Source organism: Dendronephthya gigantea, unplaced genomic scaffold (assembly GCF_004324835.1).
Source record: "Dendronephthya gigantea isolate DGI-Jeju-01 unplaced genomic scaffold, DenGig_1.0 000002F, whole genome shotgun sequence".
NCBI classification, from domain to species: domain Eukaryota; kingdom Metazoa; phylum Cnidaria; class Anthozoa; order Malacalcyonacea; family Nephtheidae; genus Dendronephthya; species Dendronephthya gigantea.
Genome location: NW_021163012.1, coordinates 1,764,966 through 1,785,792, shown reverse-complemented (window position 1 = coordinate 1,785,792; position 20,827 = coordinate 1,764,966). Strand labels below are relative to the sequence as shown.

At 38.9% G+C, this 20,827-nt stretch overlaps 1 protein-coding gene across 1 annotated transcript; it reads right to left on the bottom strand.

The window, feature by feature from the left end:
* Positions 1–184: 184 nt before the first annotated feature.
* LOC114533239 lies at positions 185–15,070 on the bottom strand. Its single transcript, XM_028554743.1, has 11 exons — positions 14,861–15,070; positions 11,931–12,437; positions 7,517–7,872; positions 7,112–7,448; positions 3,190–6,945; positions 2,303–2,698; positions 2,063–2,098; positions 1,648–1,849; positions 1,348–1,556; positions 934–1,078; positions 185–717 (listed from the first exon to the last, which is right to left on the bottom strand). Exons 1-11 carry the CDS (start codon positions 14,934–14,936, stop codon positions 561–563), a joined length of 6,177 nt encoding a protein of 2,058 aa, XP_028410544.1. The 5' UTR covers positions 14,937–15,070; the 3' UTR covers positions 185–560.
* Between the last annotated feature and the right edge of the window lie 5,757 nt (positions 15,071–20,827).

Here is a 20,827-nt window from a genome sequence, read left to right as displayed (position 1 = left end):
GGATACAGATATCGCTCTTGCTTATCTTGTGTTTCCGTCAGCGATAGCGCAGTATCGACTGTGTATTTTTTGCTTATAATCTACCGGTCTGGTTTAAAGTGTGTTGATCGTTATCTTATGAGGAACCACGGGATACAATTTTTGGCAAGAAAAATCAAGCTTTTGAAGCCTTTATTAACGTGATTCAATAGATTTTATATAATATTCCTAACATAGTCTATTGTTATAAACTGCAAAATACCTGTGTTTGAAGTTACAAAAGGCTACAAAATTGTATAAAACTGTAATACGTTTTAGGCCCACAAGCAGTCCCTTTTACCGCAAAAAGCCTGCCATGCGGGCGGTAGTGGTTTGTTTATCATTGTCAAATTGCCACTATCAAAGGCGTAAGGAAACCCAAACGAAAGTAAAGTTAAGGACGCGATAAGTCGCACTCAAATTGTGTTTCAGCGAATGCTAATAAGATCTATATGTAATGCATTGTTATGGCCGTATCGTAGAACCTTATTCGATTGGCAATACTTCCTCTCCTCCATGTACGAGAATCTGTTCTCAACTGTTCAATGTCTTACGTTTGGTTTCCTTTTTTTCAATTTTCTTTTGTGTTTGCACAACAAAGCGTGTCCACAAGCATCACTTGATGGTTTATCATGATGTGGTGAATTGTCATTTTGCCTCAATTTCACCTTTGTGTTGCCGCGAAGCTCTTTTAAATTCCTAAAGCGAAGTATAGGAAACGACTTAGTTTACATTTCGTAGTTACTGTGCTGTTGTAGTGATGTTCCCTGTTTTCCACGCAAGCTAACCCTACATTCAATCAAATTCAGCAACCTTCGCTCCTCTGTAAGTAGGAATGGCAAATTTCCCCCCTCTTCAGATCTACCTGCGATATGGAAAGGGACGGAGGTGGTATTTAAAGGACAGAATACGCACCTTTTGCACATGGTACACGATTTTATACAACTGTTCCGCAGATTCTTTGAGAACTTTTCACTTTCCTTATCTTCACACAGTCCTCTCTTAACGGCATTTCTGCATTTTGCTGGAAATTTTTTTAAACATTTACGAACACGAGCCCCTGGAAAAAGGATAAGAAAATATAACTAGATTGGTCAACAACGAGATCGACTCTTTTTAGGTTTGGAAATCACTAGAAAACACACAGGTAGAATCTGCAGCTTTTTTAAAATCTTGTAAGTAGAAAGCCTGTCTTTAATAGTTTTGGGTCTTTTCATTAATTTGAAATAAGGTAACGTTGTCACTCAAAACGATGATGGATTGCTAAAAATCCCTGCTCTTAAAATGGGCCTACCTTACAGGTCACCAAGAGAAAGAATTTTTACCCACCATTAACCTTTGAACGGAAAGAACCTGATACGGCTGGACCATGTTGAAGTGGAACGTGAAAAAACCCAGATGAGAATGATGATGAGCCATGCAGTGGAACTTTATTAAGAAAGCTTAGGTCTAACACAGGGCTTGAAGCTATCTGTAGAGGTTGATCAGAGACTGGAGCGCTGATTCTTGAAGGCATTCTAAATGGTATAGCTCCGAGCCTAATGAATGAATACAAAAAATTCAAGTTTTTTAAGAAAAACAACCGACAAATCCATGTAGGCCTACGTCAATTGAAATAGAATTTTAAACCTTGGTAGCAAGCCTGGTCTAAGAAATCCCATGTTTGGGTTGGGGAACATGGGGTACATCTGTTGTGGTGTAAGGACTCTATTAGGATAAGTATGGATAGGAAGGGATAACTGAGCAGGTGGTTGTTGGATAAGTTGACCGGTTATTGTTGCGTCGTTATCACCATGGTTCGCGCACGATATGCAGGCGACATGGTTTGGATCTAAGAAATAATAATTTCATAACGAGTTATGTTATTTCATCTTGATATGAGAAGTTTCATCACGAGAAACCCTTACTGTCACTAGGGGTGTGGCTTTCTAACCTTTTATACAAAGATACATAAACTAAATATTTAACGACGAATTTTTTTTCTCAGAGGTGCCGTGGAACTTATGCTGGAACTTATCATTTCACAAGATTTAAAGAATCTTACCATGGAAGCATGCTGGACAAAGCCGGGACTGAACATCTATAACAAAAACGGAATAAGTTTATTTTCAGATGGCCGTATTAGAAACTTAAACATCTCACAAAGATCAGGTTAACAACAGTCAGTTTAGTCTACCTTTTCCATTAAAAAGGAATATCGCTTGTTATACCTGTGGCTGAGAAAATTTGTGTGACGCTGGTCGACCTGTCAAGCAAGAAAAACTTGAAGATGTGGATCTCGTACCTCGTATAACCTTATCTTTAACGCTGGCCGCAAGACACTTCAGTTGGGAAGAGGATTTAGCTTTGAACAAATGACGAAACTTCGGAACACTGGTCATCCACAACATTTGCATCTTGCTAAAGTACTCGCCAACTCCGACTCCAAAAATGTCTACGCCGTCGCGCCTCAAAGCATACGATGGTAAAAGAAAATTGTCCGCAGAGGGAGCGTAATTGACGACGATGAGAACGTGAGGAACATCTGGTCTTACGGTTGGGTCGTGGAAAAGGACCAGAGCCGTTTGAAGTCCTCGACCTAACACGGCAGCTTTCGTGCTGTCGTCTCTCTTAAAAGCGGTAGAAATATGCCTTCTCTTTGACATATCTTGGTCGCTGGGTGATGACTGATTTCTCTTACCTAAAACAGAAGATTTGAAAATGATTATCGGAATGCCAATGAACAATTGTTCTGCCTTACACCTTATACCTTATACCGAAACTTTATTTATACTGGATAACCCTACCAGTTCAAGCTGTTCTTTCTAGAAGTCCAGTAAGGATCATCTCTTATTGATCCAGTGTTACTACAGAAGAAAACCTAAACTAAACTAACTTTATTTATGCTGGATAGCTCTATCAGATCTAAACTGTTATCCCTAGAGGTCCAGCAAGGATCATCTCTTATTGATCCAGTGTTACTACAGGAGGAAACCTAAACTAAACTAACTTTATTTATGCTGGATAGCTCTATCAGTTCTAAACTGCTTTCTCTGGATATCCAGTAAGGATCATCTCTTATTCATCCAGTCTTACTACACAAGGAAACATGAAAGTTAATGTTATTTGTACCGAACGGCATCTTTACTTTCTTCCTAGTGGTCTATTTTCTTCTCAAAAAACGTTCCCAACCTTTATGCTCTTCCTGAAAACTTGTCTTAGATCTTCGCGCGACAAAGGATGGATATTCCAACTCATCCAGAGCATCATCTAACTCTTTTCTGCAACAGTAACGAGTAAAGCCAAATAGTATAGAAGCGTCTGAGCCGTATGTTATCAAGGCAACGCGAGTTGCAGAAGGTTCAACAACAAATTTGTGTGAGAATGATTTAATGAAATCTTTCATGTCCTTAAACAAAGAAGACTTGGAAGCATCGATTAGAAAAACAACGTCCATTGCTGCAGGAAAAGCATTGTCCTCCTTGTCATCGCTTGGACTTCCGAAACATGCATCGCCATTAAAATGAGATCCTCCTCCACCTCCACCACCACCAGCGCCACCACCAGCAGCACCACCACCAGCAGCACCACCACCAGCAGCACCACCACCAGCAGCACCACCACCTGCAGCACCACCACCAGCAGCACCACCACCAGCAGCACCACCACCAGCAGCACCACCACCTGCAGCACCACCACCACCACCAGCACCGCCTCCAGCTGCCCCTCCGCCAGCAGCAGTCTCAATGGCACCACCAGCAAAAGCACCTCCACCAGCCGCACCTCCCATAGCTCCCCCTACCATACCTCCTCCCATGCCGCCACTCATACCTCCACTCATGCCTCCTCCTCCCATACCACCACCCATACCTCCTCCTCCCATGCCTCCTCCCATACCACCACCCATACCTCCTCCTCCCATGCCGCCACTCATACCTCCAACCATTCCACCATTCATAATACCCCCTCCCATACCTCCGCCACCCATACCACCACCCATCCTTCCACCCATCCTTCCACCCATACCTCCACCCATACCTCCAACCATTCCACCATTCATAATACCTCCACCCATACCTCCGCCTCCCATGCCACCACCCATACTTCCATCAAAGCCTCCTCCCATACCACCACCCATTCTTCCACCCATACCACCTCCTCCCATGCCACCACCCATACCACCACCCATACTTCCACCCATACCACCTCCTCCTATACCACCACCCATACTTCCACCCATACCACCTCCTCCAAAACCTCCACCTCTTCCTGCCATACTTCCACCCATACCACCTCCTCCCATACCCCCACCCATACTTCCACCCATACCACCTCCTCCAAAACCTCCACCTCTTCCTGCCATACTTCCACCCATACCACCTCCTCCCATACCACCACCCATACTTCCACCCATACCACCTCCTCCAAAACCTCCACCTCTTCCTCCCATACCTCCACCCATACCTCCACCTCCCATACCCCCACCCATACCACCACCTCCGATGTTACCACCTCCCATATAACCACCACCACCACTCATATTCCCCCCGAATCTACCCCAACGTGATCCCCACATTGATCCATTATTAGTTGAGTTTCCTCCAAACCCAGTATATCCTCCATTGCTACCACCTCCACCAAAATTCCTGCTAAACCAACCCCAATTATTGTTCCCCAAGGGAATATTGCCACCACTATTGGCCACTTTCTCAAACAAGTTTCCGCCATGACCATGCTCCTCTCCGTGATGACCTGTTTTAACACCGCCTGGCATATACCCTCCGTTCAAGAAGCCAAAATGTGAATATTGTCTGTTAGATTTCCTCAAAAAGTGTCTATGTTGTGGAAAAAAGGGATTTGAGATAGGTTTGATAACATGGCCCTTTATCCCGTCAAGTGTAGCATTCATCTCGTCAGGAGAGGATTTATTGCCTGCCTGGAATTTAAATTTAGCAAGATACTCTTCACCAGTGTCAGGCTTCATCACCCTTTCCGTATAAATTGATGGATGCAAACGATTCGCAGAAAACGTTGGACCATTTTTAGGTGGCTGTTTTATATTTTCTGCTTCCTTTTGTTGAAACTTCTCAGGCGTTATTGGATGGGTTTTTGATTGAAATTCTTGCCAAGTAAACGCTGTCGGCCGAGGCAAACTGTTAGAACCACTTGTTTGAATAAATTTATCATTGCGATGAGAATTCTGGCCGTTAGTTTGCAACCTACTTCGGTATTTTTCAAATAACTCAGGAACAAGCTTCAGAGGAAATCTGGCTTTCGGTAGATGGTGAGATTCACTTGCAAATAATAGTTTTTGCTTTCTGGGATATTTCTTGTAATTAGGTGGAGTTGAAGGTCGTTTTCTCTGGCTAGAATCCGGACTGTTTCCTTTTCCATCCCTTATCGAAGAGGATAAGTCCGCATCAGAAAGGTGACTACCATTACCTTCATCAATGTGATCAACTTTATTATCACGAGAAAAAAATTTCCGAATAAACTCTTTAAAATTGCTTTCTTGTTCCTCGTTCGGACTTTTCCCTTCGTATTTCTTCTTTAACCAATCACTGACATCAAAATCACCCAAAGCGTTGATATCTACGCCAAAATCAAGATCTGGATCGCCACTTTGATTGTCATAACCGGAGTGCTGGGTATTATTATATAGATCACCATTGTTTTTTGGGTGAACCATCGGATTAGTACTTTGGATAGGCCTCATTGGATCAACGCTTTCTGCAGGATTTAAACCAATACCATTTGGACGAAAGCCCATGTGTTGTAATTGGTGTGTTAGTTTAGCATTCCCGGACATTTTACTGGTGCTTACTAAACCATCATTACCATAGTGATTTGAGATGGAGTGCGAAATATTCCCACTACTATTGCTATGAACAGAAATGTTTGCGCTTATTCTATCATGGAATCGTGTATCATTGTCATATGACGACAAATTTTTAGTGGTTTCATTATATCCAGAACCAATTCCGTTATCAAGAAAGGTTGTCTGAACGTTGTTCCAAGCAGGTTTTGAAGGTGAATATCCAACTCCATTATTGAGAACGGTTGTCTGACCATTAATCTGGTTGGGTATATTACCATCACCAGCAATCCCAAAGCCCTGTTTATCGTTGAACAACTGATCATTAACGGAACCAGTTTGATAAGGTACATCACCAATACCATAAACGTTATTATTTAGCGGACCTGGCCGACCAAATTCAAAACCCTCTCCTATTCCTTTGTGGCTATCTTTCGTCTTGTTTAACTGAACTTCACTCTCTTCTGATTGACTCTTACTCATCAGTGACCACGGGGTAAGCTTGTAATGAGAGCCATTAGTATTAAGACTATCATTATTCAAACTTTCATCGTTCTGTACCGACAGTGGAAAAGAAGATCCTGTGACATTCGTGGTCGTGCTATTTTGCGGAAAATCAGACGAGTCCTTGTTCTTTACCAAACTCCCGCTGACTATATTCCCGGGGAACTGCTTAATTTTGTAGTTAGTGTTGTATATGGTAAGCGTGTTCTCACCAGGAGTTCCATCAGTATTATAGGTATTAGTTGTTTCCTGGCTTCCCTGCTTGGCCGCTCCGGTACTCCACTGGGGAGCCAGTATGGATGAGGGAGCTGCACCAATGTCTAAGCTATTACTCTCGTTTGCTGAAGAAAACAGAGATTCTTGTTCGCGATGGTTGATATCGTACAGAGTCTCAGAGGTAGAACTGTTTCTTCTAATCGTATTCTCGTTGTCATTTTGAGGTCCTTCATTCGTGGCACTCTTCTGATCAACGGGGTTCCCGCGATTTGTCATCCAGGTGTCGTTAAAACCAGCGAACTCTTCCAGATGTTTTCTTTCTTCGTCTGTGTTTCCAACTAGCTCCACAAGCTGTGAAATTTTGTTATCTTCATCTTTGATCCTTTGGATATCATCATCAGCTGTAGCCGTATCTAGATAAGATTGAAGATCAAAGAATCATGTTTTTTGTTTCAGTAAGATCATGGCACGTATGTTTATATTTAGCATGGCACGTATGTTTATATAAGTTCATGGCACGTATGTTTATATAAGTATCGTAAAAGAATAGCTTTTGTATGAAGATACCACTTATTTTACCTTTTACAAGTTTCTCGTCACTTGCTTGAGCGGTTGAATATTTGTAATAATTCTTGTTTCTGGGTTCCTTTATTTCTGGAGATTCATATTTACTTTCAGATTGGAATAATTCTGACACGCCACTGTCATTCTTCAAAGCCACATTCGTTGCTTCGTTTATACGTTTCTTTTTTCTGTTATACAATATATTTTTTACAGAGCCGTTTACCATTTTCTTGTGCTCTTTCAGTTTAGCTTCTGCTGATAACACAACTCTAAAATGATCGTCTTTACCCCCGGTTTTATTCTTGCCAGAAACAGCGAGAAGTCGTTTCTTCTCCTGATCTTTTTTGCTCCCCTAAACAATGTTAAAACACTCACATTAACTTACAAACAACTTTGAGAGAAAAACTATATCAAACTTACTCCACGATGAACATGTAAAACATTGGTCTTGTTCCTGGTAGCGTGCTTGTCATTTTCACTACTGCCATTCGTATGTTCTGCTTTTTCATCATTACCATCATTCTTATGGTCATTATCATCATCAGCATTCTTATGGTTATTATCATCACCATTATCATCATTCTTATGGTTATTATCAGCAGCATCATTTTTATCGGCATTATCATTATCATCATCATCATTATCATCATTATTATTTCTATTATTGTCTGCATCATTATCATTCTCATTGCTATCCTCGTCCTCATTGTTTTCATCATCATCACCATCGTCATCAGTGGCGTAGCTACCGGTCCTGCTCGTCCTGCCCAGCAGGACTAAAAATTTCCCCAAAATTTTGAAAAAACCACTCCAAAAAAATTTATGAAATATTTTTGAAGCCTAAGCCTTATAAATTCCGCAATTATATTTTTCGATTCGTTTCTAGCAACAGTTACCACTCGGAAGCTCGCGCCCGCAAATATAATCGATCCCACGCATTGATGCTTCAGGCCTAATAACATATATGACATATATATGATATATATATATACAGATCAATGGCTCACTCCTGCTATTTTGCCAAGGCAGGAGCTGCTATAATATTCTATAGAAGAAAATACTCAATTCTGATTGGATAAATGGCCTCTTACTCACTCATAATTGGCTGGTTACAACTCCGCACTCCTGCTATCTCGACAAGGCAGGAGCTGCATATTGTATTGCCTTTTCTTGCGAGGTTTCCGCGTGAGTACACACACTTGAGCGTAGTTTGCATAGTTATTGTCTTTGAGCGAGTGTTTTTGTAATGGCTTCAGCAAGCGTGACGAATCTAGCTTCAACTGAAGCTGATATCATAAATTCTTTGTTAAGAAAATCATTTTCTGTTCGAGCAACCGCGGAACAAAATGTTATTGTTAAGCAAAGGCCAATGCCGAATTTGAGTATTAGTGCGAGAGGGAGATCTTTTCAAATGGCTTGGTATGAAAAGAAAGGATTGGCTTTGTGCAGCACAGAGTTAAAGAGATTATTTTGCTGGCCGTGTCTTTTGTTTTGCCCTGGAAAGTCGCCGACTTGGAGCAAGAATGGTTATAGCGACATGCATGGCTTCCTCTCTGATTGCAAAAAGCATGAAAAGGCGAAGTCACACATGGCTGCTTTCAAGACCTGGAAGACGTACGGTTCCGGTGCTCGAGTGGATTCTCTTATCTCCCAAGCAAGAAGAGACGAGATACAACGCCACAATGAGGAGGTAAGGCAAAACAGAGAAATTTTAAAAACCATAACCGAGGCTGTTTTGTATTTATCCAAACAGGAGTTGGCGTTTAGAGGCCATGATGAATCTGAAGATAGCTTGAACCGCGGTAATTACAGGGAGTTACTCGAGTCCTATGCTAAGTTAGATTCTGTATTTGAACGACGATTGCATGGCAGACTAGCTGAATCTGGTCAGGGTGGAGATTCACGTTTCACTGGGGTCTCTCCTGAAATACAAAATGATTTAATCTGTTGCCTTGATTCCATTATTGAAGATACTATTTTTAAGGAGATTAACGAGTGTACCTTCATCAGTGTGCAGGTTGATGAAACTTCTGATGTCTCAACTAAGGAACAGGTAAGCATGATAGTCCGTATGGATAAAGGTTGTGAGATAGTAGAAAGACAATTGGGATTTGGAGATGTCAGCACAAAGAGAGATGCTGCTGCCATATCCCAGTTTGTGAAGGATAAGCTTAGTCCCCATTCCAACATCAAGGATAAATTAGTGATGCAAACCTATGATGGTGCTGCTGTTATGTCTGGTCATGTTAGTGGTGTCCAGGTTCGAGTGCGTCAAGAATATCCTTTTGCATACTTTGTTCATTGTGCAGCTCACAGATTAAATCTAGTTTTGTGTCAGTCTGCCTCATCTATAGCCCCTGTTAAAGTTTTCTTTGTTGATATAGGAGCATTTTGTACTTTTACTAGTAATGCCCCTCAAAGAAAAGCCTTTCTTAATTCTCATCAAATAGAGTTCCCCAGCCCTGGTGATACTAGGTGGTACTATCGATCTCGTGTGATAAGTGTCTTGCATAGAAATTACCAGAAACTCATGACATTTTTCTTGGAGAAGTGGATGAGCCTGGGAGCTGGGATGGAGAATCATTGGGAAAGATACATGGTTTGCTACATAATATTAGTAGTTTTTTGTTTTGCTTTTTGGTCTGTGTTTTTCAACAGATTTTCCAACAATCATCAATCCTATATGAAATTCTGCAAGGCCAACAAACTGACTTTAACTATGGTATGGTAAGAATTCAGCGTTTTGTAACCTTTGTTTCTTCTCTTCGTAGTGATGATAAATTTTCTGAATTATACCAAGAAGCAGTAGATATATTGGGCCACCAGAAAGCAGACTTGAGAAAAGACACAACCATAAGCAAATTTATTTTGAGATTATCGACTCCATTGTTAGTATGATGAATGAGAGGTTTCAGGATATGAAACAATATGCATTTTTAGATCTTGTCAATCCAAAAAAATTTGCATCTTGGGGTGGGTGGTACCACCTGAGAAAATTAATTTACTAAAAGAGATGTATGGGCCCCTTTATGATATCTCCATGCTTGAGAGCCAACTTTCTTTCATTTACAGGGATCAGGATTTTCATAAAGACACATGTAATGAATTACTAACCTATATTTTTAAGTTTAATCTCCAATCTAGTATTCCTGAAGCTGTCAAATTAATGAAAATGAATGTTGTCTTGTCAGTAACTAGTGCTTCTGTTGAAAGGTCATTTTCCTGCTTGAAAAGGGTAAAGACCTATTTGAGAAATAGAATGAGTCAAGGGCGCCTTAGTTCTCTTTGTAGGATTTCAATCCATAGAGACATTCTAAAAGAAAAAGAAGATGCCAATGTGCTACATAGTGAAGTTGTGGAGAAGTTTGTGGAGAAGCCAAGGAGACTTGCCTTTCTTTACAAATAGTAGACAGGTTAAGTATAAGAGACATTAGCTGTTGAATGTAAGTATAACTATTTCATTACTAGTTCATCCCTGTTAAATGGGTTCAATTTTTATAATTCATTCATCATAAGCAGTCCTTTGTGCACTCTTGCACCTTATTGTAATAGCCTGTTATATAAAATATTAAAACTTAAAAAAATTATTTGTATATACATTTAATTGGTCCAAGGGGAGATATTCACTGCTGGTGTGGTGACCCCATGGGCCATCTGTTCACACTGTATTGAATAGTTACTATTCATTCATTAATTGCTTATGAGTTCGAGCAGTTTTTTGTGCACTCTTGCACCTTTTCACTTCATGTAATATATGTGTTAAAGAAAATATTAAAATCATAAAAATATATTCTTCTAATTATAATAATAATAAAAAATCTTTACAGAGGAAAGCTTCCATCACCAATAGTGCTTTTCAGGAAGGTCCTCTAAATTGGTTCTAGGGGAGATATCCACAAGTGTGGTGACCCCAATATATAAATAATGGGCCATCCCTGTTCATATTGAATTGAATATTTACTTTAAATTCATGTATGAGCAGTCCTTTGTGCACTCTTGCACCTTTTCGTTGTAACCTATGTGTTTAAGAAAGTATTAAAAACATATAAAATCTTATATATTTTTTCTCTTAATGGGGAGATACCCACACTTAAGGTGTGGTGACCCCAATAAATATTCATTCATCATGTATGAGTGGTCTTTTGTGCACCCTTGCATAGTTGCACCTTTTCACTGCAATATACATATGTGTAATGTGTTTAATAGTTCTTAGTGACTTCTTACTTCTTTTGCATTTACCATTCTGTTCATACTGATACTGTATTAGATATTATCTATATTCTTACTTTTCATCATGTCATGAGCAGTCACTAGTGCATTGCGCACTATTGTACGTTTCATTGTTTTCCGTTTCTTCATTCTCGTTAAATGATATATTGAAAACAAAGTGACATCGTCTTTGTCAATCGTGAGCCAATTTGCGCTAAGTGTGTGTACTTGCAATTTGAAAATAAAACGAGGAGTAATGGGCCATGGCATATTTAGTTGCAGCAATACAGAAATGCAATTATGCAACTCTTTTACTTTCTGGCTATGATGAGCGTTGTCTATTTGACTTCTACAGTGCAAAAGCTTTATTCTCTGAGCCATTTATGGTCTATCAGAGTTGCAGGGTTAGGGCAAATTTTTTGTTGATACTGCCCCCAGAACGCCGCAAATGCTGTTTCCAGGCTTCCAGATATCAAAAATTTTCTGGGGGAGCATGCCCCCAGACACCCCTAGGATGCTCGCACCTTCGGTGCTCGATGAGCAGGACCATCACCGAGGTGCTGGCTACGCCACTGATCGTCATCGTACTCATCATCATCGTCATCATCATCATCATCATCATAACCATCATCATCATCGTTATCACTATCGTCATCATCATCATCATCATCCTCGTCATCATCATCGTCATTATCGTCATAATTATTGTCATCATCATCGTCATCATCATCGTCATTATCTTTGTCATCATCATCGTCATCCTCATCGTCATCATCACCATCATCATCCTCGTCATTATCATCATCATCAATGCGGTGTTCATTACCATTGCTATCATCACCGATATCATTAAGACTATCATCATCATTGCCATCATCTTGGATACCACCAGGTCGATTGTGATCAATATCATTAGAATCATCATCATCGTCGTGGTCTCGGATGTCATCGGGCTTATTATGATTATCTGGAACATTGTGATCATCATGATGATTTCCACGGCCGTCTTTATCGGAATCATCGTCATCGTCGGATTTGTCCGTTGGTAATATACGCGTTATTTTGTGATTGGAGTTCCGGACCTTTACGATATTCTTTTGACTTGCATTACCTTTTAGAGTGATATCTTTGGCTACAAATAAAACAGTAAAATAAGACATTAGTTCAAACATTCGTATAACAACGATTCTAGCTAGAATACTTTCGTAGTAACAGCCTTAGCTGTGAAAATATATCAGTCCTGTTTTTCTGTGTTAATTATACTGATAAATCAGGTTAACAGACAGAATTGAAAGCTTCGCAATTTGTAGTAAATATACACCTAATCCAGTAATGAACCTTTAGACAAAATAGCTATTTAGCTTTTAGTTAAAATATAGTGACCGTGTGTTTAATAAACGGTATGAACTGATTGTTAGCTGCTGACTAACAGCATCCAGCAAATATACATAACTTTAAAGGACATTGGCAACGAAAATTTTTATTTGCCAAATCTGTTGAAATCATCTAGGAAATACTTAATTTAATGTTTTTGTGTGTCTATCGTATTTGGTTCTTGAGAAAATTTCCAAAAATGTTCATCGGTGGTCCGCCATTTTGAAAATCGAGCCTTATGCTAATTTATGCTAGCATACATTTGTGACGTCATTTGATGGGTTCGGGAAATATGATTATATAAACTATTGTTGTATTTTCATATGGCAACTTGAAAAACTTGGTAAAATAGAGTATAGAGGGGGAACAGAATCAAATACCTATGCAAAATTAATGCATCAACATTGCGGGGACATGTTTTTCAAAATATTTGGAAGAGAACATTGAATATGAACTATGTACACACATATTTACACGCGTAGTGCACGTCGATACACAACAGGACGTTACGGTGGCAACACAACACAACTAATAACCAATCTCCCAAAGTTTAGAATTCTACTTATATTGAGATTTATACTAAAGCTAAGGCGCGCATATTTTCCCCTGCTAACAATTTTACTATATTTTAGCATAAACAAGACGCCTTTTCTGGCGTTAACTCCGGCGTGCCGCGCACGTGCTAGTCTTCAATATAAAGGCTCTGAACATAAACAATACTATGGAATGCCATTGCTGTCTTACGTGGTATATATTCATCATATGCGGTGCTTTTGTCTCTATATGCTGTCCTTTTGACATTATATGCGGTGCATTTTTCTTTATATGCTGTCCTTTTGACATTATACGCGGTGCGTTTCTCTTTATATGCCGTGCAATTGACATTATACGCGGTGCATTTCTCTTTATATGCCGTGCAATTGACATTATACGCGGTGCATTTTATACAGTTTATATTCATTTAGATGCCTTGCAAACCTAAATGTTGTTCGATCGCGAAATTCAGAAGCTCATTGTACTTTAAAAAGTATAGAAGTTTAATTGTTCAAAAATGTAAATAAACCGCATGATACGTTCACTTTGTCTTACACTTTGGAATTCGTGCTTTATATATTAAATCTTCAATCCTGTGCAAATTAACTGCGACGTGTCAACGCAACCATAAGTGATCATATCTTGTTAAATAGCAGCGATAATATTAAAATAGGACCAGAATCTACATGTATTTAATATATTCTTTCCCCAATTAAATCGAAACTTAATCGAACAGCATCAAACGCACGGTTTATTTGTTCCTTTTAGAGGAATTGCCGTATCATGTGAGAGAAATCAAATGAACATGTCATATGCGACACGACAAAATATTATTTGAGTGACCACACGACGAAGCGCGAGTTTGCGAAATGTTCGTATTCGTCGTACTCTAGTGCTTTTTCATAGCGGCAATAACATTCTACAGCCCTTGTTAATAATGCGCAATGTCCACATTTACACCAAGTAAGTTTTTCAAGGCGCCCGGCATTCGCTATTTCGAACTCGCGATCGAAATCTTCGTCAGAGGAAGATGAATCACTACCGTTTTCGGCATCGCTATCGTTAAATATATATCACAAGATTTTCCCTGCGCCTCTGGCTCATATTGGTAGGGCAACACTTCCTCTAACTGCATGGTTTTCGTTAATATGTTCCATGACAATAATAAAAAAACTACAACTCCCTTTTTAAAGCAAAAAATCTCGATAAACACAGTAAACACGCTAGTAAAATATATTGATGTGTTTAGGGAACCCATCAAATGACGTCACTTCCGCCAAATATAATTTTTTCAAAAATTGATCCAATATGGCGGACGAGGTCCAAATTTTGGCTGAATTGTGGTGAAAATAACTCATAAACGAAACATTTTTGGAACAAATTAACACCATATCCATAATTAGACAGTTGAACACTTTAAAAATAGCGAATAAAAATTTTCGTTGCCAATGTCCTTTAACAAAATTGTTTACGATAAACCGATTAATAATATCTAATTACACTACAATCACAGCCTAAAGCAAACAAATTTGAAGACGTACGTATAACTGATGTTAATGATTTGTCGACTATATATGTATAAGAAGCAACGCCAAGCAAATTGTCAGTCGAGAAAATAAGATTTAAGTTTTGAAGTAGAAAACAAACCGTTATAGCGCGATTCGACAGGTAAAATTTGAGCCACTCCGAACAGTAAAATTCCCAGACAAATTAATCTGATCATGTTTTGTCTTCCAGATAAACTTAGTCATAACAAGCGGCAAACTTCGAACGGTTCAAACAAGTTCCCATGTTTATAGTTCGTCTCAGAAAAAAAGACGATACTTAGCCATCCATTTATAAGTATTTTTTACTGTGCTAAATAATTTAAGTGTAGTGAAATTATGTTGCTCTAATATGATCTTAAGACATATAAAAAATCATGTGTGTTTTTCACCTGTGCTAGGACAAAAAATCCCCGGTCGTGCGTGCAAAACCACCTGTAACAAAATTTGATTGCCGATCAATTCGTTTCAGTTTCTTAGGGCAGGGGACAGAATTTCGGTCTCTCAGCAGTCGACTGTTCAAAGCTTTTTGTTGTCAAATCAGTTGCTATGAGCCGTTAAAGTTCAACTTATATTGTATCTTCATATATTTATCTAAAAAAATTCAAAGTATAGCAAGTTTTTCTATGAATTATGGTTCATTGAATTACAGTAGTAGATTTATGATTTATTTGAGGATTTGGCTCCGTTTTATTTTGATTTGTCTCCCTGTGGCCAATTCGCGCTGTTTGAATTTTGCGACCTTTCGCTCTTATCATAACGGAAAAATATTGGAAAATATTTATCACTGGCTTCTTTCAAATCAAATTAACTTTAAATGTTGCGAAAACGGAATGTATGATCATTGGAACTCGACAAAGATTAAATAACCCTTTCAGTCAAGATATCAATCAATGTTTATGACTTAGTTACTGCGAACTTCGAGTCTTGAAATCAAAGAGTTTATTTTTTTCGAAAACTTACATAATATATAATATCTCAATCTGCTCACGGTTCTACGCATAAAGAAAAAAGTATGTTAAAAAGTATGATAAAAATGTTGTGTATCTTCAATTAATATCAGTCCAGTCAGTATCCATATCTGTGAGATCACCAGCATCGTCATTATCGGGCCACGGTGATTTCCATGCCAATGGCTTCGAAAACTTCCGCGATCCCTTCTTACTCCGTCTTGTCGCCCAACACTTCTTCTTACCCCTGCCTTCGCCATCTTTCTGTTGCCTAGAGACACTGTAGCCACGTAAACGTTCGCGTTCCTCCACGCGTTTCAACGCCTCGAGTTTTCGTTTCCTCGCACGTTCCTCTCCCGTGCTAAACGCTATGTCGTAAGCGGCTGATCCGAGTTCAAAAGGTGTTTGACCATAAATTGAAAACGGTCTGGTATCCTTTGCTGAAGTAAAAGAGATAGAGTCTTAACCAAAGACCCAAAACAAAGGCAATCTTTGAAGGTGTATGTTTTTAGCAACAGAGAGAATCTCGCTAAACCAAGATTAAAGGAAGAGTGAAGTGAATTTGAGGTATTGAAATGAGTATATAACATGAACAGCACTCAGTGGTATTTATGTAGTCATCTAGTTTTGTTTCATGAAGATTTATTAGCAATACAACGAAGTCATTTCACGCTTTGTTGAATCTCAGTTGGCGCTTGTAAACAGCACCTTCGGTTCCTGTGCGGTAACACCCAACCATTATCGTGTTTTGTTTAAGAGTTATCAAAAGTTGTATCAAGGTTGTCACTAGCAAATTGTAAAAAGGAATGGAACAAGAAAAATTTGTTGATAGCGATTCCGTCAACTATTCAACAAACTATTGGTATTTTTGTTACAACTTTTGCGATTTTACTTTGGTGTTTTTGTGAAAGACAGGTGAGCTTCCACATCTTGGAAGTAAGTTTTTGTGTTCTCGTATCTTTTTAAATCAGTTTTAAAGCACTATGAAACCACTGACGAAACTCACCCTGTTTCAATGTAATGGAAGCACAATCTTGTCCCCTTGCCGGCATGTTGATTGGAGGCAGTGGTTGCGTGTCTGTCGCGGGAAACGGTGGATCAGCATGGGTGATGACTTGAGGCGAAATCCCTGGAAAAAACGACGGTTTCTTAACGGTCTCCTGACCACCTTGATACATCTTTCGCTTCTCGGCCGCACTCTCGTGTACGCTCTGCTTGGGACCTGAGCGATGATGATCTGTGGACAGCGGCCTTCCTGAAAGAAGCGAGTGTCTGGTCACATCGGAACGCCGTCGACTTCGCAAAAAGCTCTCTCGTGGACTCGGACTTCTTGGGAAAATATTGTGGCTGGATTTTTCGGATAGCGGAGGCCATTTCTCGCCACCAGCCGTGCGAGACGGACGCGAACGACAAAGTTCCTCGAGACTCTTTTGATGCTTTTTGTCGGACATTCTAGAAAGCTGATGTATTTTTAATACCTTTTGGTTGAAGTGCAATTGTATCCAAATGGTTTTGTATAGCAAAAATGAAATAATTTGCAATTGTCCTGTTCTATGACGTCATTTGATTGGCAGCGTTTTCAAGTGCGCGCGCAGAGCAAGAAAAGATAGGACGGAACCACTGAGCTATATATATATAATTCCTGGAGGACCGGCTCGTCATTTTTCGGTAACTTCGCCGCCATCTTTTTGCACTGAGCTATATAATAATTCCTGGAGGACCGGCTCGCCACCAAAAAGTGTAACGAAAAAGATGGCGGATTTTCAGCTTTGCTGACGCCACATGGTCCCCTTTGCCCATGGTAATTACCACTGACATACCGCGATACAAAGTCAAAAACGTGTCCATCACCCTCCCGATTTTTATGAAAATATTTTTGGTTTTCGGTATTGTTTTCGGCATATATTTTCTCCGCGTTTCATCTAAAAAGACTCTTTTTCCCTGTTCAACAAGTTAAATGGAGAAGTGATTTTTCGCTCTACATATGATGCTGTGAATGGCCTAATTCACCTATCGGGATATCAATTTTTACCTCAGGTAAGCCGGTTTTCACAACATTTTCGTTTTTCGCCTTTGGTATAGACAACTACCAAAGCGTCTGTTGCAGTTTAATTCTTTTGAAATTAATGTTAAAAACGGCAAATATGCTGCAGAGTGCAGCCTTTTTGATCAATGGTACATGACTTAGTTACGCTATGAAAAACTATACTTTATGAAAAAGGATCAATAACTGATCTTTTGAGTTTTGGCTATGTCTTGCCAGTTTTGGCTTTTGAATAGAACTCTTATGGCATTTGCACTGGAGCTTTCACTCATATTTAATGCCAACTCATGAGTATTTTCAGCCAAACAATTAAGATGAATCAATATTCAATCCTCCCAGTGAATCTATTAGTCTCTCTATTGATCCTTTAGATGAATTTAAAACATTAAACATGATGACTGTGTGAGTGCTGATACAAAATATTTTACTGTCAGATTTCAACAGTGGTTGTTAAAAGTCTAGTATGTTATCTTGTTTGCCTTGTCAAATGCAAAGTCAATAATCATGGCTTAATAGACTTCTTGGCATCTTGCACCTTGTTGATCAAGCTACAAGCTTGATTGTTAATCAGTTTGCAATGGTTTTTATTCCCCTCTGGCTCTGTCCTCTGGGTGTACTTTATTGAGTACAGTTAAACTTGGTCTGATCTCTCTTTTTTAGGATGAAGATGCTATTGAATTTGGGGATGGCTTTTTTGCAAATTACTGGAACATTAAACTGTTAATTTTACCATGTTGACTTTGTTAGTCATAGTTAAGATAGTTATTTAAATGGAAAATAAATTTATACAGACATGCATTGACTGAGCAGTTTGTTTTCAATTTGCAGCAACTTCTGGACAGTTTTACCCTCCCCACCATTCAAAGGAATATTATCATGGGGCTAATCAGGAATTGAAGGTTAATAGATTATAGACTAATGGAGGAATGAATAGGCTCAGTTGCATTTTCATGAATTCATGAGACATTTGTTTAATAGCACAACTAGTACCATATTCTTCTTGGTAGTTGGTACTATAATAAAATTTTTGTTATTTACCATAGCCTTTCCTTGCATTATCTGGAATATGATTATGATTGGAAAATGCATTACTTGGGATACAGTAAGATAGGGGTAACTTAGGCTAGCTATAATGACCTGAATGAAAATATCCTATGCAAATGACTTGAAGTACTATTACTATATAATCAGCTGCCCAGCATCTTGCATGAGGTTTGGCCTTTTTTTTCCTTGAGTTATGGGCTGATATGCATAAGCATGATGTTCTAAGGAAAACATCACATAACAACATATTTTCTGCCGGTAACCTTTAGTCGGCGATTGATATCCGAAAGATAATCCAAATTTCTGACAAGACTCGAAAAATATTCAAGTATTTTCAAAAATTTTATACAGAAATGTATGAATAATGAAAATAAATAAATAAATAAAATAACCTGTCAGCTAATCGTATATAAAAATCCTTCGTCCACAATTTTTTTTTACGTTTTAATATTAATATTTTCTCTGGCATTCGCAAAACAGCGTCCACGATTGTATAGAACTGAAATAAACGCCTTATTGCAACGCTTTGTAGCACAAAAATAAATCGAAAAATACAAAACAGCAAGGTTTCCAATTCATGTTTCACGGCAAAAAAAATATTCATAAAAAACCAGGGGGGAAATACTGTTGTTTAGATAAACCAGGGGGGAGCATCTCTCGTAGCGGGCTCAGATTTGAGCCTGGTCAGTGGTAATTACCCTGGGCAAAGGGGACCATATGGCGTCAGCAAAACTTCTGCGCAGTGCGCAGAAGGCAAAATCCGCCATGTTTTTTTGTGCAAAAAGATGGCGGCGAAGTTACCGAAAAATGACGAACCGGTCCTCCAGGAATTATTATATAGCTCAGTGTCTTTTTGTCGCCAAAAACATGGCGGACTTCGCCCTTCTGCGCAACCGCAGAAGCTCTGCTGACGCCACATGGTTCCTTTTGGCCATGGTATTTACCACTGACCGGGCTCAAATATGAGCCCGCTACAAGGAAGTTCTCCCCCCTGGATTTAGTAAACAACAGATTCTCCCCCCTGGCCTTTATAAAAAAATTCCCGTGAAAACTTGTTTTGTTTTTCTGAAATATAAAGTCATGAAAACATCATTAATTGCATTTTTTTGAAATATAAAGCGTTTTTTTTAAATGAATACAAGTCGTAGACGCTGTTATTGCCAACGCAAGAACAAATATATATTAAAACGTCAAAAATTGTGGACAAAATTGAAGATTTTAATCCTGACACGAACTGACAGGTGTTTTTTTTATATTTTCATTATTTATACATTCCTATAAAAAATGCTTGAACTTTTTGGCACTATTGTCGGACATTTTGGGGACAACTGGATATTTATGGACATCAATTAGACTTTTTTAAACCCTGCATGAACTGCAGAATTACTGAAAGTATGCAATTAATAATGTTTTCTTGAATGTCTTCAGGACAATATATCTAGGTATAATCCAAAGAAACAGAGGCCAAAGCTCAGGGGCAAGATGCTTGGCAGCTGACTAAGTGCAAGAGTATAGTTTCAACCATGAGTGATATTTTGCATAATATGCTTCTCATTAAGGTCATCAGCTTAATTGTACCTCAATGCCAATGGGCTATAAAAGTTTTCAATATTATCTAATTGCACCCCTGGACCCCTGGTCTTATTAATAAATAATATTCATCCCTCCATAGACTCACTGAGTACTCCTACTCCTACTCCTGATTACTCCTGATTAGCCCATTGAATTTAGCCCTCTTGAAATTTGATACCATAAACAGAAACTTATAAAAGTGGCTGCAGATTGAAGATACATTGCTCACACAGTGCATTTTATATTTATTTCCTTTATAAATATAACAATGGTTTTAAAAATACCAGCCAAAACAAAATCAGATAACATAGTAATCAAGGATAACAATGCAGATTCATAACAATGTGTATAATATGCTTAATACATCTCAGTTCAATGTTCCCACAAATTGCATGACAATTAATTAATAAGCCATCTCTAGCTTGCTTTATTTCATTAATTAATAAGCCATCTCTAGCTT

Bases quoted from the DNA above. Each gene is read 5' to 3' on its own strand.
- LOC114533239 (XM_028554743.1), bottom strand. From the start codon at position 14,936: ATGATCAGATTAATTTGTCTGGGAATTTTACTGTTCGGAGTGGCTCAA. The intron at 1,557-1,647 runs GTTTAAAATTCT...TTCATTCATTAG, and splicing joins AGACCAGGCTTGCTACCAAG to GCTCGGAGCTATACCATTTA. The intron at 718-933 runs GTGCGTATTCTG...ACTTCGCTTTAG, and splicing joins TCGTGTACCATGTGCAAAAG to GAATTTAAAAGAGCTTCGCG.